The sequence below is a fragment of the Cibotium barometz genome, chromosome 3 (assembly GCF_041138505.1).
Source record: "Cibotium barometz isolate CiBa-2024 chromosome 3, ASM4113850v1, whole genome shotgun sequence".
NCBI classification, from domain to species: domain Eukaryota; kingdom Viridiplantae; phylum Streptophyta; class Polypodiopsida; order Cyatheales; family Cibotiaceae; genus Cibotium; species Cibotium barometz.
Window position 1 is genome coordinate 51,769,779 of NC_141048.1, and position 18,535 is coordinate 51,788,313.

Below are 18,535 nucleotides of genomic sequence, written 5' to 3' on the forward strand. Positions count from 1 at the left end.
GGATGGTGACATGGGCAGGCTATCTCAAGTTGGGCTTGTTTTTGAGTTTTTAAGTTCTTGTTGCTAGCTCAGTTTGGCATCAGACTGCTAAGTGCTTCTGAGTTAAAAAAGTTCTTGTTCTTTTTCTCACACAAAAAAGCTAACTAAATTGTAGGTTTGATTTTTTTTCTGAGTGTGATAAAATTTCTTATCTTGGATGTGTCTCTAATGTTTATTAGAAAATCTACATCGACTGAAAGAGCTGAAGTATCTAAACTTGGCACTCAACAACATCACAAGGGTAATACACTGGGCTAAGGGCATGAAGTCTAGTATGATGCAAACCTTTGACAGTTGCTTAAACTTAAAGGAAACTTATGTGATGAATGCAAGCATGTGATTTGACATTGTTTGCCAAAGGTTTTCAGATAGAGGGATTAGAGCAGTGCGAATCACTTGAAAAGTTGGATCTGACCCTGAACTTTGTGGATCAAAACGAACTTTGTTCGATCTCTAAACTTTCTTGCAACATCCGTTTGCGAGAATTGTAAGTTTGCACAATACTCCATGCTGTGTAATGTCCTTTTGGAACTCTGATATAATGTGTTATTTGTTTGCTTTATGGCTTTGAAGTTTGGCCAACCCATGGGGGTCTTCCCCCTGCCCGCCTCTTCTTCCTTCCTGTTGCCCTACCTTGGCCTGCGCATTCTCTCTTTCCCGTTTAGCCTCAGCATTGGAAAGCTTTTCCTAGAGTTCAATTCAGTCTTTTTCCGCTCAGATTAGAATCATGTCTAATCATTCCCCATCATTGATTTTTCAGAAGCCGAGCTGGTGACCCTCTTTGCCGAGATTGAAAAAGACGCCAAAACGATAAAATTTTCGGGTCATCCATCCTGTCTCCAGGCCCGTGATTGGGCACTTTTTTCAGCATTGCCCTCCGACTTCGCACTCCACCTCAAAGATGTGAGGTTTCTTGGGAGAGGTTTCTTCTTCCAAGTGGACTTCAATGCTGACCAGGAAGCAGCCTCAGAGGGGCACGTTTGCGCCGTCTCCTACAACCCCTAGCCCTAGGGCAATTCCTAGCAAAGTGCCCCTACTCGTGAGAGGCCCAGCATTGGTCACGCCAACAAGCAATCTCCGTATGTTGTTTCAACAGACCGTTAGGTCCTAGAAGCAACACGAAGTCCACAATAAGCTCACTGTCACGAGCAAGCACCATAACCCTGGGAACAACATCCACCGAGGTAGTGACCTCCTCGGCGATAGAGGTCGACAAGGCAGGGATGGTGGGTACCCGTAGGACCGGCCCAAAAGCTGAACCAATGGCCTCTAGCAATGGCCAATAGGTGCGTGGAAGACCTGACAATCTGAGTGTAATAGGGAAGTGGTTCCGGTCTTCTTCAACAAGGTCGAAATAGCTGGTGTATGGCAGGAAAAACATCTTTCTCGGGCCCAATGGGAATGGGCTGCTCTTCAGCATCTCGGCCAGTTTCGCTAGGAGTGGCGACCCGTCTCTCATCACCACCCTCGTGGTGAGAATGTTGGGACACATGCTTATGCATCACCCACTTAGAATGTATTGGAGAATGGTATCGTAGAATGACGATGTATTGGGTCAGAGTGATGAGTCATCTTTGCTGAAGGATGATGCATCAGGCCATAATGACTTTGTTGATTGGTGTTGGACAGTACATAGGATGTACCTGGCATAAGGGATCATGAAGATGCATGCCAAGACATGTCGCCCTCTCATGAGGCTTTGCAGGATGTACAGCATAATGTATCTGAGCACGATGCCTTGCAAGACGCTCATTTATTGGGAAGTCACGTTTTAAACCATAAGGATTGTTTCATGAAATGTGCAGAGGGCTTCCCACTTGCAATAGGAAGCGCCTTGTGAAGGACCAGTTGCATCCTGCTCTTATAGGTGGAACTATGAATGTGCTCTTGTTGCAGGAGCACACATTGGATAGGCACCAATGGTAAGATCCTTTTTGGGTACAGTTATTGGTCCTGGGCAGATGGGATCAAAGGGGGTGTTTGCATTTATGTTGCAGCGTCACTTATGCCTCATGTTATTGGATATGGTGTTATCATACCTGTTAGGGCACACTGGATTATGGTCATGCATGATGGGTAGAAATTAGGCAACAACTTGAATATTTATGCACCTCATGTGAGAGTCCTCCCCTAGAGAGATCATTGGATAGTTGGAGGGGATTTCAACATGGTAGAGAAACCCTTCGACAAAAAGTGTGGCCGTGAGGGTAGAACATGCCCCTCAGAGAGAGCTGCATGGGAAAGATTTCACGCTCTCCTTCTATGGCACGGACTATTGGACAGAGGATGACTTCTAGAGGAGGCCTAACTCTTTATTTTACTCTTGGTATAACCGCAGAAGTGGGGATCTATGTGTCTTGGCACGATTGGATAGGTTTTATGTGGATGATTGGGGCTTGGATAGGGGAGGCACCATTGCTTTCAATCCTGGCACCACCAAGTCAGATCATTGCCTCAAGGAGCTGGGGACTCAGATGGCATCCCTTTGTGTCCGTGTCCCTAATTCTTTCTATTTGGATACAGAGATTTCACATGAGATCAGAGAGATTTGGAGGTCATGTGATGATCCTGACCCTCGACAGAGAGTTTCTTTGGCCATGGAGAGGACCAGCCAATATTATCATAATGTTGCTTTGGCCATGAAGAGGACCACCCAGTATTATCATAGTGTTTCTTTGGCCAAGATACATGAAAAGCCCTGGACAAGGAGAGAGCCATCATGCGCAAGATTTCTGCGCTTCAGGGGGAACACGAGAAGCATCCACAGTCTTCTTGGATCCCAGACCTATTGTCTACAGTCAGGGTAGAGCTACAGATGGGCATGGATAGGCAGGCTGAATTTTCATTTCATGCTTAACGAGACCTTTTGGGAATAGGTAGGTGGCATATGCAACAAACACTTCTTCCTCAGCACATGAGTCTACCCATAGTAGGGAATGTGTGAGATATCTGCAGGACTCATAGGGAGAGATCTAGACTGCTGAGCCAGTTAAGGTGAGGAGTATTGTAGAGGTCCCCTCTACACAGAGAGATGTTGCAGAAAGTTTGGGAGTGCATGCCCAGACTTATCACACAGATGATATGTGTTTCTCATTGGATGCCCCTTTCTCAAAAGATAAGCTAAGACATGCATTGTAGGCTCTTTCAAAAGGAAAATGCCCAGGGGATGATGGTCTCTCCCCATCCTTTTTTATACAATTTTGGGACCATATTGGGGATGAGATCACTGATGCTTTAGTTGTGATATGGCATGCCCCCCTTTCTCACAGATGGTCTTACCCACCTTTATCCCAAAAGGTGGAGATAAAACCAACATCAAGAAGTGGAGGCCCATCACTTTACTTGGATCTGCATATAAAATCTTAGCTAAGGCATTGAGTACGAGTTAGCAGCTTGTTCTTCAAAGGGTTATTCATGACACACAAAATGGGTTTCTCCAAGGAAGCAGTATATTTGATAACATCTTCGAATTTTGGGAAGCTGTAGAGTGGGCTAAATCTAGCAACCCCTTGCTATCCTCTTGATGGACTTTCAAAAAGCATATGACAGAGTGGATTGGGACTTCTTGCGCACGATGGCATGTATGGGGTTTCCCAGGAGGGGTCTCATGGCTGTATAGGGAGGCCTGTACCACAATTTTGGCATGTGGGATACTTGGTGAGCGTTTTCAGATTTCCTGCTCGCTGCCGCAGGGATGCCCCTAGCTCCCTTACTATACCTCATGGTAGCGGAGCCTATGAGCAGGTTCACTCGGGCTACCCCAGGGGTCTCGGGCCTTAGTTTGCCTCTATGTATAGAGGAAGAGTTACTGGACTCGGAGCTAGCAGATGATTCTGTGATGCTTTTGGGGCAGTCCCCAATCCGCGTGCCACAAGGAAAATGCAGTACTTTGCTTGAACATTCCTGCTGCCATCTTGATGTGACCATAAGAGGTTGCAAACATCGTTCACAACATTAAGAGAAGCACCTTGATGAATTAATTTGTCAAGGGTACATGCTTTCCTACCACAAATCTTTTGGCAAAGAAAGTGTGCAGAGATGAGGTGCATTGTGTTTGTGTAGAGAACCTTCTTTCATTTAGTTTTATAATCTTGCCTTCTAACCTCAGTAGTGGGCCTCTCAAGGTCTGAATAGAGGGGAAATGAGAAGAGTGTGGGGAAAATAAGTTAAACAATAGCTTCAACCGTGTAGGGAGCTGGAATATGCTCGTAGCAAAAATAAAGTCTCAGGATGGGCAGTAAGAAGGAGGTTTAGAATCAGATAGGGGATTATGAAGCAGAGCAAGAAAGGAGGCTGTGAGGAGAAGATGGAAGGAGACAGCATGATGTGCCAGGCAAGCAGTAACTTCATTTTCATAAAAGTGACATTTTATTTGTTGAAAGAGGAGACATTAGAAAAATTAAATTTGTTTTTGAGGTGCTTGATTGTAAAGTATAATCAATCAAATTCTTTTTCTTGCAGAACACTCACCTTTGTGTCACATTTTTGGCAGGTTTCTAACAGGAAACCCATGCCAAGATCTACTTGAGTACCGTCATTTTGTTATTGCCGCACTTCCTTTTTTGAAGGTGATTCTTTAGAAAACTTTTATGTTGGATAATGCCTTGGATAATTTTGAATGTAGTGTATGCACACATCCATATGCATTAGTATGCCTATGCAATGTATGAAGGTTAATGTTCACTTATTTAGTACCTAGGATACTCTCTATTTGTTTAGATAATTAGAACAGTGTATGGTTGTGACTATGGTTCATGTATGGGTTTATTAGATGAGATAAGGGATATGAAGAGCTGTGGAAGGGCTATGAAGAGGTATGAAAGGGATACGAAGAGATGTGTGGATATCCCAAGGGTCAAGACCCTTCACATTCCTTTTGAGGGCTTTTTAAGAAATCCCAAGCCCTAGCTATTTTAGTTCACGATTGTAACTTATCACTGAATGCAAGTTCTTCTCTAGTTATGATGTGATCTTTTTTTTCTTTTTCTTTTTTTGGGAAAAAAATCCTTCTATTAGTTAATGAAAAAACGGCCACAAAGGGCTAGATACAACCACAAAGGGCTAAATACAAACTCGCCTCATTTAAGGGCGGGAATCAAATGATCACAATGGGACGATACACTTCTTCTCCGGCTGGCCGCTCTGTGAGGAGAAGACTATCTCATACAGGAGGAGGGGGGTTGAACAACCACATAGGTGGTCTATAATGCCAAGTGGGGTCACCACCTCTATCTGTGAGAAATGTGCCAGGCCTCCAAAACCTCAAGAAAGCTTCCCGCCGCTTCCGCATGTGGTCAGAACCTCCCTGTAACTTCCCCCACTGACCGCCGAGGGTGTGAATGATATCAAGCCATATGCTCTTGATGGTCTCAGCCGGTGGAGTGTGGGTATCCTCAATGGCCTCGCTGCATCTAGCATGCCAAATATGCCAGGCTGCTATGCTACTGCAAATCTCCCAACTCTGGCATGAGCTTGGCCGCCAGTTGCCTGTAGGAGGGGCTGTGTAGTTATGATGCGATCTTGTGATCATAATGTTATGTTAATTGTTCAATCAATCACTTAATCACTGGATCCATTCCATCAAATTGGTATCGGAGCATGACATTCATTCTCATTGTAATCTTGGTTCTCTTTTGAATGTTCATCTTCCATTCAAGGTTTTCACTGTAGCTCTCTCGCCTTTTCTCTCTTTCTAATCTTAGGTAAACTCTCTTTTGAATGTCCATCTTTCATGTGAATTTTTCACTCTAGCTTCCTTTCGTCTACTTCCAATCAAAAGGGGTTTTCTCACAAGCTTTCCTCTTAAGCTCCCTAGTGTAGGCTGCCAACATAGTTGGGGTAACGAAAAGAGTCCTCTCTCCCAATCATAAGCTCGTCGAGCACAATGCGGGAGCTCAAAGATGCAAAACAAAGAAAAGTGCACCCTGCAAGAACAAGTCCAAATTAACAAACGGGTGGATTGTTATGTATTTCGCCAGTATTGGTATCAGGTTTGGCAAAAAACTGTGGACATTCTCAAACTGATTGGTGGTAGGATCCTTTGCTTTACACCTTTGCTCTAGTGAGAAGAGTCATAAAGATAAAGGTTGGATGCTTCATTGTTGCGTGAAAATAGTAAGTTGGGATGGTAAAAATTATCAAATATGGAAACTCAAAATAAAATTTTGATGGGTTTAAGGTATCTATAGACGATCACCACAGGTTTCGTGGAAAGGTCAATGATGCCCATACGGAAGAACACTCAGGAAGAAAATAATTAAAATCAAGGAAGGGACATCAGTTGATGATGAGAAGCCAACACTAGAAGAGCAAGCAAAGTTTGAGGCCAAGCTTCAACAGTCCTCGATAGCAACGAATTCAACTCGGTTCCTTTTCTTGAAGCAAAAGCTTCATAATGTGAAGATGGAGCACAAGGTGGTGATTTCTTTGGTCACAAACATTAAAGAGGTATGTAATGAATTGTGTGGAATTGGAGATCAAGTTTGTGATGTGGGTATGCAAAGCATTGCACTTAAGGCCCTACCTCCAAGTTATAAATCCTAGTTCTAAAAGTATGCACAGAGCTTTAATGGTTGATGAAAACACTCCCTCCTTTGATAAATTTCAGGAAATTCACTTCAAGAAGAGTTGAGCTCTATGGAGATGAACTCAAAGGGTTCAAGGGAAGTGAAGAAGCATATGATATGGGGATAAACTTCCAAAGAGAAAGAGGAGGTTGAGGCTGTAGAAGATATAATTTCAGAAATCCTTCCAGTTTATTAATGCAAAGCCAAGGTGAGAACTCTTCATTTGGTTATCAAGGACAACAATAACAGCAAAGGTATAATCAATCTTACAATTCTAGATGATGAGAAAATTTTAGACTATCCAATGACAATGCATTCAAAGCAAAGGTCATTATTGTGGAAAGAAGGGCATGTTGAAAGCGATTGTCGCATCATGCAACAAACACAACATGTGAATGGAGGTAGGTAAAGAGGAAGGAACTTTCCTAACCAAGGAAGACAATTGTCAAATTTTTTTGATCAAAGAGAGGACAAAGACGAATTCTTACTCATGGTAACAGAGAATTCAACTCAAGATTGTGAGTGGTTTCTTGAATTTAGTGCATGTTCTCACAAGATTTTCCATAAGGATTGGTTTTCAAGTTTGTGGAAGAGGATTATAAGAACATTGTTATTCTTGGAGATAGTAGTGCTCAAGGCATTAGGAGGTATGGTGATATCCTAATTCAACTTTCTTACGGGGCGAGAGAACCTGTCAAAGATGCTTTGCTAATGTCAGAATTAGCAAGAAACTTGCTTTCTGTGTTGTATTACAGATCTAAGATGTGGAAGTGGAATTTTACAAAGACAGGTGCCTCATCACGTACATGAAGAATAATTTCAAGATTATTGCTCGTGGAGTGAGAAATGATGAATAACTTAACAAGTTTGACACTATTGTGGACCAACATGACTTGGTAGCTTCAAGGGATGACAAAAGTCAATTTGGGCAGAGAGGTTTGGACACTTGTGTTTGTGAGCCATGCATGAAGTGGAAGTAATCAAGAGCACCACTTCCAAAGCATGAAGCATATAGAGCAAGAGGTTTGCTTGACATAATTCATAGTGATATTTGGGAACTGTCTCCAACACAATCTTATGAAGTTTCATCATTTTATGTTACATTTATTGAAGATTACTGACGATAGTGTTGGCTATATTTGTTGAAGTATAAGTCAAAAGCTTTTGAGTGCTTTTAAGAGATCAAAGCAAAGTTGGAAAAACAGGTTGAAAAGTGGATTAAGACTTTAAATTGATAGAGGAGGTGAGTATAACTCAAGAGTCTTCGATGATTTTTGTAAAGAGCATAGACTTTACTATCAGGTTACAACAACATACACTCCCTAAAAAAATGGTGTAGTGGAGCGAAAGAATTGTGAATGAGCAAGAAGCATGTTAAAAGCAAGTAAGCTTAAAGATGGTTATTGGGCCGTAGCAATTCAAACAACAGTATGGTTGCGAAAGAAATAGGTCTCCAACAAAAGCATTGGAAGCTATAACTCCGCTCGAAGCTTTCTCAGGCTTCAAATCTCGTGTTCACATTTGAGAATCTTTAGATATGATGCATGTGTATAGACCAGATGAAAGAAGGAGAAAGATTGATGCAAAGTCCAAGAAGTGCATATTCATTGGTTATACATAAAATGAAATAGCATACCGGTTCTTTGGTTCTCATGAGAGGAAGGTTGTCATCAACCATGATGTCATTCTTAATAAGCAAAAGAGGACTGAATTTTCACATCAAGCAACCAATGAGTTATGTGGTAAAAGGAAAGGAACATCTTTGAATATCTCTAGAATGGGTGCATAGGTGTGATCCAAATCTTTATATTTCGCACAAAGATGGTCACATTGTGTTACTTCTTGTATGTGTGATGATCTAATTATCATTGGTAAGTGCAATGTCCCCATTGGAAAAGTAAAGCAAAGTATTTTAAAGGAGATAGATATGAAAGACGTAGGTGTACTTCATTATTGTCTTCGAATTAAGTCTGGATTAAGCATGTTTTTCACTCAGTCGCAGTATATGAAGGAGCTGATGGAAAGATTCAACATGATGGATAATAAGCCAGTTTTAACTCTGATGGAATCAAACCTAAAGCTTTTGGCTTTTGCACATTAATCAAGTGTTTCTTTTGTTGGAAGTCTAATATATGTGACGATTACTGTTGCTGACATAGCTTATGTTGAGAGGACTTTAAGTCAACATGTGGCCGATCCAAAAGAATCACATTGGAGAGTAGTAAAGCATGTACTCAAGTATCTTAAAGGAACAATTTTGGTATTGAGTACATCTCATCTTGTGATTTGATACTCTTAAGGATTATGTGATGCAGATTGGGCAATCAATATTGAGGATTGAAGATCAATATCCGAATGTGTATTTTTTCTTGGCTCTGGAACTATTTTATGGAAAAGTAAAATGAAAGAAACTATGGCTTTATCTTCTATTGAAACGGCACATAATTCAGCCAAGAATGCTGCGTGTGAATATGCTCGGTTGAGGAGATTACTTGGTGAGATCATGGAAGATCAAGAAGATCCATAGCTGTCACGGTACAAAAATACGATACCGTACGGGAATTTTTGGTACAGTATGAAATTTTCCGATACCGTACGATAAAATACGGTTTTTTTTTTTTACACTTACAAACTATGGAGCTTCAAGCTTGAATGTGACGGAAGGTTGGAGGGGGAGGAGTCTACAGTGCTTGAGGAGCCAGAACATGGAGATGTGTCTCTCCAAGTTGGATCTCCCAATTGTCTCCAAAAAAGAACCTACACCACTGTAGCGTTTATGACTAAGGGATGGTCCTTGCACAAATACAGGCAATGCATCTAGGGTGATAGGTTTAGGGACTCCTCTCTAAATCAAAATGGCCATGTCCAAATCTTCTCTCTCGTACATAACTTGAGGATCTGACTGTCTAGCCTACCTATACCAGGGATCTCCAAGTGATGTAGCAAGATTCTCTCATCCTACCAATCAAGTGTACACTACCAGTCTAGCTTGCCAGATTTTTTAGGTCTCTCAGCAACTCCATATGGAATACTGAGTGGACATGAAAGTTGCGAAGTATTGCGGGCATTTGGGATCTTTGTTAAGTAGGATTTCTATATATTTTTTTAGCATTTGGAAATTTTTTCTCAAGGTGGGGGGGAGGGGGGGAGGGGAGAAGAGTATTGTATGAAACCGTATGATATCGTATGGTACCGTACCATATGAAGTGTATGGTATGAATGGGTTCGTACCGGTATGAGAAACAACTATGAGAAGATCCAACTCCGATATTTTGTGACAACCAAAGTTGTATTCAAGTCGGAAAGAAATGTGAAGATAAAAACACATTGAAGTCCATTATCATTTGTCCGTGAAAAGGTTCGAGTGAAAAATGTGGAACTTGTCTATTGCTCCATAGAAGAACAAGCAGAGACATTGTCACGATTGTGACGTATGTATGTATCAGATTCTCTCTTCATTGTTGATTCCTGTTGTAGATGCAAAGAGTAACCAGCCAAGGGAACCCCTGCCCTCGACTAGTTGCGACTCTTCTCCAAAGGATGTACCTCTTCATCGAATAGCCACACCCCTTCGACGAATGGTTGTATCCCTTGATGGATGGTTGTGTCTCTACATCGAATAGATACATCCCTTAGTCTAAAGTTGTATCCTTTCATCTATGGTCATGTCCTTTCGTTAAAGGACATGCCTCTTCAAATGTGTCTCTTCATCTCCTATATAAGAGACCTATTGTACTCAGTTTAATCAATTCAATTCAATTCAATTCAATTCAATCTTCTCTCAAGTGTTCTCCTGAAGTCTCTTGTTAAGTACTTAAGTAGTAATTAATACACAATATGAGAGATTAACAATATAATCCTCACAGTGGTATCAGAGCAAAAACTTTTCCTACCCGTGGGTTGTGAAGCCCTTACTCTCTCCGCGGCACTCCCCCTTCCACCTCTCTTCTCGGTGTTGTATGGAAGCAGCCGAGCGATGGTGGACCTGGCGTAAAGCTTTGCCCATGGTGATGTAAAATATTTTTTTTCCACACCCACACACACGCATCCTTCCGTGTCACAAAGAGTGGAGCCCTTTCTGCATACTTGGATGACCCCCGCCGGTGGTGGTATCCGTTAGCTGCAGGTCATGAGCCCCCCTTCTTTGCTGAGTATCGACGAGTACCCCCCTCCTCGCTTCGTGCAGCTGCAGGCTAAGAGCCCCCTCCTCGCTTCGTGCAGCTGACGGCCATGAGCCCCCCTCTCTGCTGAGTATTGACTGCCCCCTCCTCGCTTCGTGCAGATGCAGATTGCGGTGCCTTTTCGAAGAGGCACACCCCCTCTTCCGGCCGTGTACGTGACGCTTCTAGGCAGCTGTCACCCATAAACCACAAACAAAAAAAAAAAAAAAAAGGCAAGCTATGTGGCATTTGGGCCCCTCGTCAAAAAAAAAAAAACAGCGTGCTCTTACGTGCGCGAGTGTGAAGCGGCCCCCCCTTCTATTGGTGATTCGACGCTTAACCTCCCGGCTGTCAGGATGCCGCCGACTGCAGGTTCGCTGTCATCCTCTCTCCCGGCTCTGCCCACGTCACGTTGTGTGTGCGCTCTTGCCATTGATGTGCATGCTTGATGGACAATTTTCCGGAGGAGCCCTACATGCACATCCCCTACCTGAGTTACATCGACGAGATCCCCGAGGCTCTCCTTCCCGAACACAGCCCTCTACGTGCCCCCACTCTGGAACCGGTGCCACTTTCCGCCGATGCTGGGTGGATTCCAAGTCTCCCGGACTCTCCTATCCCAGTAGCCTCGGCCTCACAGGTGTCCCGCATACATGTCAGCAGGCCGCATGTAACTGAACCCCACACTTGGGTGATCTAGACTATTTTCCTCACCTGCGAGCCACTGCACCTTGTTCATTTCGAGTACTTCCTGTCACGGTACCCTCAATTGGCACACTTTCTTCCAGAGTGCAGTGTGGATGGCCTCCGCAATATCCTCTCCACGTGCCCTCCTGTGACATTCTACTGCGATATCTTCGTCCCCGATTATACTCCATTATCTCCGGTGCCCAGCCCTTTGGCGGAACCAAACGAGGAAGTGGAAGCAGACGAAGTAGCCGCCGAGGACGATCCCGAGGAAGTGGAGGATCCCGTTATTGCCTCTCCAGCAGCTGTTCCTCCCATCCTACATCCCGGGACCTTTCCTGCTTCACCTCAGTACTCTCTTTGAGTTCTCCAAATGTTGACTTCGCACGACAACGCGTCACCTACCGATCTGGATCCTCAGATGGAGGCCTTGCAGATGACCACTCTTCAACAACAGATGGAGGACTTGCAAAGGGCCCTTTCGAAGGTATGGCATCAATGCGATCACAAATGGAAGACATGCAACAACGGAACCAACACCAGCGCGAGGGATCCAAGAAGTCAGCGCGAGCCCGTCGATCGTGTTCACCAACATCGTCGTCATTCTCGGTGGGCCAGCAGGACGATCCCTCAACTCCTCCCGATCCGACCGCCGAGGTAGACAATGTTGAACTCAAACTTTTGTATAAATTAATGACCACAGCACAGACAAGAAAGATGGATATCAAGTTGCCTGAGCCCTACAATGGCCGCTGCGATAAGCGGTTAATCGATCACTGGCTCTACAAGATGGAGGTTTATTTCTCAGATACTGAGTTGCCCGAGAATAAAAAGGTGGCATTGGCCAGCACCCTCTTGAAAGATACCGCCTTCCTTTGGTGGCGACGCAGGATTTCAGATGGCAAGTCTACTCCGACGTGGGATAAATTCCGGCGTGCTCTTCGCAAGGCTTTTGAGCCTGCAAATGCGAACTTTCATGCCAGGTCTTCTCTCCGCCGCCTGAGTCAAACTGGCTCCGTGGCCGCGTACATCTCAGAGTTTCAAAAACTTGCTCTCGAGATAGAGACACTCAGCCCCTCTGACCAGCTTCACAGCTTCATTGACGGGCTTGAACCCATGATCCAAGACGAAGTCCATAAGTACAATCCTGCCACCCTGGATGAAGCAATCTCGTATGTCGAGCGCATTGGTGATTACAAGCGTCCTCCTAGGAACTTTTCCTCCGGCGTCCGTTCATACCAGCGGAATCGACCCAATGGGACTAGCCAACCCCAGCGTCCCAATGCTGGACAACCAAACTCTAGGCGACCATATTCTGGACAACAGTCCTTTCGGTCGCGCTTCTCCGGGCAAGCTCCCGCGTCAAACGTAGGATCCTCTCAAGCCAAATCCTCTGGCAGCAGAAACCGAGATCGGTCCCGACAGGACCGTCGCAGCAATGATGGGCGCAACTTCAAGCGAGAAACCTCTTCATCGACTGCCACGTCATCCCAACCTAGTTGTCCAGGCCTCTGTACAATTTGTTCTGGCGATCACCGGTGGTATGAATGTCCTTAGCGCCCTAAACCCTCCAACACTCAGCGCAATTCTCAGGTGGACAGTTGCCACCATGCTGATCATGACCCGCCTCCTGTGAAAGACAAAGACAAACAAACAGCTTGCTCTATTCGAGTTTCTGAAGTTGTCAGTACCTTGATGCTTAATGGCCAAAGTACCAACCCTGTTTCGGTGAATCTTTCCAAGTAGGTCCTTAGTCTTTTGGGTTTCATTGGCGACCATCCCATCAATGTGCTGGTGGATAGTGGCTGTTCCACTAATTTTGTGGGCACTTCTTTGGTTCGCAAGCTTCACATGCAGACCCGACATTTTGTGGATGCTTTTCAAGTAGAGCTTGCTGATGGTTCCTTCCTTAATTGTAACAAAAAGGTGCAAAAGTTTCAGTTCCAGATTCAAGATTACCAAGATCACCTTAATTTTTCAGTGATGCCGTCGTCACATTATGACATGATATTGGGACAATCTTGGTTGTATTGATATGATCCAGTGATCAGCTTTCGTTCTCATTCGATCCAGTTATACCATGATGGTCGAGAGCTGGAACTTCGTGGCCTTTTCAGTGCCAAACCCATCACTGTTGTTTCTACTCTGCAAGTCAAGCGGCTCGTCTGCAACGTGACTATACAACAACCTTGGTCATGCTACGGGAGATTGAAGCAGAAACTAGTGAGCAATCTCAAGCCTCGTCATCAACAACTGCTTACTTGGAGCAACCCTTCTTAAGGCCTTTTCAGGATCTGTTTCCGAATGATCTTCCGACGACATTGCCTCCTTGTCGCCCTATGGATCACCCGATTGATCTTGTCCCAGGTTAACCTCCTCCAACCCGAGCTCCATACCGTGTTTCTTACTCTGAATCTCAGGAGATACAAAGGCAATTACAGGAGTTGCTGGACAAAGGTCACATCCGTCCTAGCAAAAGTCCCTTTGGAGCCCCGGTTTTGCTTGTCAAAAAGAAGGATAGATCAATGTGGCTTTGCATTGATTACCGTGCTCTCAACAGGCTGACAATCAAGAACAAATTTCCTTTGCCTCGCATCGATGAGTTGTTCGACTAGCTGCTTGGTGCAAAGGTGTTTTCCAAGATTGATTTGAAGTCCGGCTATCATCAAATTCGTATCCATAATGGTGATGAATACAAGACAACCTTTCGGACAAAATATGGCCATTATGAATTCTTGGTCATACCTTTTGGGTTAACCAATGCCCTGGCCACTTTCATGACCCTGATGAATGAAATTTTTGGGTGTACCTGGACAAGTTTGTGATCGTTTATTTCGATGATATTCTGGTTTTTGGCCGATCTTTGGTCGATCACAAAGAGCATTTACAGATTGTCTTTGGAGTACTACGCACCAATGTGCTGTACATCAACAAGAAGAAGAGCGAAATTTTCAAGAACCATGTGGAATATCTTGGTTACATCGTTTCTGCTAATGGGATTGCAGTAGATCCTAAGAAGATTCAAGCGATTGTGGATTGGCCTTTGCCTCTCACCATTTCAGATGTTCGATCTTTCTTGGGACTTGCTAACTTTTATCACAACAAGGTGCATAGGTTTTCAGAGATTGCTGCCCCTTTGACAGAATTGACGAAGCTGGACAAACTTAAGTGGTCTTCTGAAGCTGAGCAATCCTTCAATGATCTCAAGCATGCCTTGACGACAATCCCGGTCTTGGCCATTGCAGATCCCACCTAGCCCTTTGATGTAATGACAGATGCCTCAGATCGTGCTTCTGGTGGAGTTTTGATGCAGAATGATCGTGTCATTGCTTTTGACAGTAGGAAGTTTTTAGCCATTTTTCAAAGCAGGTATCCTGTGTATGATAAGGAGTTTTTGGCAGTCGTGCATGCTTATCGGACTTGGAGACATTATCTTCTTGGAGCAGGTTCAGTTGTACGTACAGATCATCAATCTCTGACGTACATTTTCACTCAGCCTGTAATGAACTCTCGACAAGGCCGATGGGTTGAATTCTTGGCTAATTTCCACATGACTATCCAGTATGTTCCTGGTCTTCAGAATATGGTTGCAGATGCTTTGAGCGGCATGCCTCGAGCCACTAATTTTGCCATCACAGATGTGCAAATAGAAATCCCTGCTTGTTTCAAGAATGAGTATTTGACTGATAGAGATTTTGGAGATGCGTTCCGTGCTCTCAAATTTTCTAATCCCAGTCCTGCAGAAATGAACATGTTTGCAGCCTACACCATCGTAGATGAATTGCTGTTCTTTTCTGATCGCATTTGTGTGCCTCACAATACTTCATTGCGGAAGATTCTCATTCAAGAGCATCATGAAGTTCCTTATGCTGCTCATCCGGGTATCAACAAGACATATCGGCTTTTGTCTGTTACATACTTCTGGCCTCAGATGCAGCAAGATGTTATCAAATTTGTCAAAGCTTGTCATTCGTGTCAGATAATAAAAGCCTCTCGACAACTTCCTCAAGGTTTACTCTTCAACCTTTGCCAGTTCCCAATGAGAGATGGGAAAGTATCAGTATGGATTTTATCACCACTTTGCCTCGTTCATCCAAAGGCAATGCTCAGATTCTTGTAGTGGTTGATCGATTTTCCAAAATGGCGCATTTCATTCCTTGCAAGAAAGCCGCTTCAGCCCCAGATGTGGCGTCATTGTTCGTGCAACATGTCTTCAAATTGCATGGCTTGCCGAAGACCATCATCTCTGACAGGGATCCCAAGTTCACTGGACATTTTTGGACGTCTTTGTTCAAACCTCTTGGCACGAATTTGTTGTTCAGTTCAAGCTATCATCCTCAAACAGATGGACAGACTGAAAGAGTCAATCAGATTTTGGAAGAGCCCGTTTGGCATCGTGGGAAGATTATTTGCCACTCGTGGAATTTGCTTATAATAATTCCCATCATTCAGCAATTGGATTGACTCCATTTCAAGCAGCATATGGGCATACTTCTCTTGTGCCTACAAACTTTGTTTTACAACACAAAGTGACGTTGGCAGATGAGTTGGTTCAGGAGATGCAAGATGTGCTTGTGCAAGTTCGAGATAAATTGGTCCATGTGCAACAAAAATATCAAAAACAGGCCAACAAGCATCGTCGACATGCAGATTTTCAAGAAGGAGATTTGGTCTTGTTGTATGTGGCACCTCACCGCTACAAAACAGTGAAGTCAGTTTTTCCAAAGTTGCGACCTCGCTTCTATGGGCCTTTCAAGATTCTTCAGAAAAATTCAGTTGTTGTTAGTTACAAGTTGGAACTTCCACCTTCATGGGGGAAGGTTCATCCAACTTTTCACATTTCTTGGCTCAAACAGTATGTTCAAGGAGATTCGCCTGTGCCAGACTTCTCTTCATATGTACCAAAAATTGAAGATGACCATATTGTCCTTGTTCCAGAAGTAATTCTTGACGTACGACAGAAGGAAACAAGAAGAAAGTTGATTACAGAATTTCTTGTGAAGTGGATGGATTTGGATGAGTCTGATTTCACTTGGCAAACAGATGAAGACATGCAGCAGTACCCTAATCTTCTTCAGGAGGTCTTTGACAAACGGATGTCTATCATTTGACACATGGGTTTTATTTTAAATGGGAGGGAATGTCACGATTGTGACGTATGTATGTATCAGATTCTCTCTTCATTGCTGATTCCTGTTTGCAGATGCAAAGAGTAACCAGCCAAGGGAACCCCTGCCCTCGACTGGTTGCGACTCTTCGCCAAAGGATGTACCTCTTCATCGAATAGCCACATTCCTTCGACGAATGGTTGTATCCCTTGATGAATGGTTGTGTCTCTACATCGAATAGACACATCTCTTAGTCTAAAGTTGTATCCTTTCGTCTATGGTCATGTCCTTCCGTTAAAGGACATGCCTCTTCAAATGTGTCTCTTCATCTCCTATATAAGAGACCTATTGTACTCAGTTTAATCAATTCAATTCAATCTTCTCTCAAGTGTTCTCCTGAAGTCTCTTGTTAAGTACTTAAGTAGTAATTAGTACACAATATGAGGGATTAACAATATAATCCTCAGAGACATGATGAGTGTAAAGGAAAATAATGTTTCTATTGCTCCATAGAAGAACAAGTAGAGACATGATGCTCTCACAGATGGTAAGCCACCTTTGTGGAAATTCCAGGCTGATGATGTTGGTGCTACTGAAACTGGTTTTGCCTTAGTGAAGATATCAGAACAGTTGTACCCATTGGGTGCTATACCAACTCGACATCCTGGAACTTTGTGACCTCACACAGAAAGCAATAATGAAGTAATGGTCATGGTGTTGTAACTTGTAAGTGCAATTACGTTGTCTGCTTGTGTACTCATCCCATCCTCAACCGTAGTGCTGTATTCAGCCAAATTTTCAGCAATACGCAATCAATGGCCCAGTCTGAGGGGCAGGTGAGATCTCCCTTTTTCCGGACGGGCATCATGTCTTTGAAGCCCCCAAGCTTCTCTTGGTGATCACATGTTATAATGCGATTATTCCAATAGAAAGACAGTTCAAAGGGACTGAGAGAGTCCATTACTGATAAAATTATTGTGCACTTGCTTGTAGAATGATCGTAGAACCTGTTTCTGCCCAAAGAGCACACCTCTTCAAGGTGCATACCTGCAACATATACCTCCTTTTGAAGGCTTAGATCAGGTGCCAATCATAGGACCAGAAAAATCATTTGTGAATGTCTTTGAAAATCAAAACCAACACCCCCCCCACCTCCTCTCTCACATAACTTCATCTCCACATGAGTGAAGCTCATGGCCACCCACTGTGCCTTGTACTTCTCAAAGTGTGACATATGCTTGATAAATAGGAAGAGTTTGAAAACCCCACCCTAGAGACCTTGCGAACCCTCGTCAGTACCATCTATGGCTTCATTCCTTTTTAATATAACTCCATAAAGCAAGCAGGTAGTTATAGTTATAGTGTTAAATTAATACACTGTTGTTGCTCTAAAATTACTAACACAATTACTGTGATTTGTGATTGATGGCATGCTTTAGCGACTTGATGGACTTGAAGTCAAGCCTTCTGAAAGGATACGAGCAAAACAAGTACTGTACATTTATTCAACTCTTTCACACAAAAGCGACCACTTTAAAAACCATACAAGCCAGTGTTCTCTTTAGTAATCAACTTACTTAAGAATCATGAAGGAAGGTAGGGATTTGATTGTGCTGATGGCGTTTCTATTTTCTCTTTGGCATCTTCTGTTTTTAAGTTCATTAATGGTTGTATGAAGGTTCTTTTAAAAGCAAGGGATCCATCATTCTATTATTGATACATGGGTAATTTCACAAAGAGGTGAGAAAAGTGACTGCAATTCTCCCGATTTGTGAAATTTTCTCGTGTTGCTGGCAGCCACACGTTTGAGATCATGTGATAGCTTGAGAGAGACCTGATCATAGTTGTCAAAACATCTCATATGGAAACCTCCAAGATATTTTGAAAATGGCAAGAAATAAATGAAAACAGATCTCAACACCATGTCATCATGGCACCTAATAGTGCTAGCTGCTGAGCACAAAAGTTTGAGCAA

At 43.4% G+C, this 18,535-nt stretch overlaps 1 protein-coding gene across 2 annotated transcripts in view; it reads left to right on the forward strand.

Moving 5' to 3' along the window:
* Positions 1-18,535, forward strand: part of LOC147640233 (uncharacterized) — a 45,479-nt gene that overhangs the window by 18,280 nt on the left and 8,664 nt on the right. Inside the window, exons 4-7 of one of the 2 annotated variants that reach the window (XM_086778315.1) lie at positions 219-280; positions 408-526; positions 4,532-4,607; positions 18,000-18,050. In XM_086778315.1, coding sequence (XP_086634441.1) covers positions 219-280; positions 408-526; positions 4,532-4,607; positions 18,000-18,050 — 308 coding nt within the window. The remainder of the gene's footprint in view (positions 1-218; positions 281-407; positions 527-4,531; positions 4,608-17,999; positions 18,051-18,535) is intronic. The other variant, XM_086778323.1, reaches the window with a different exon arrangement.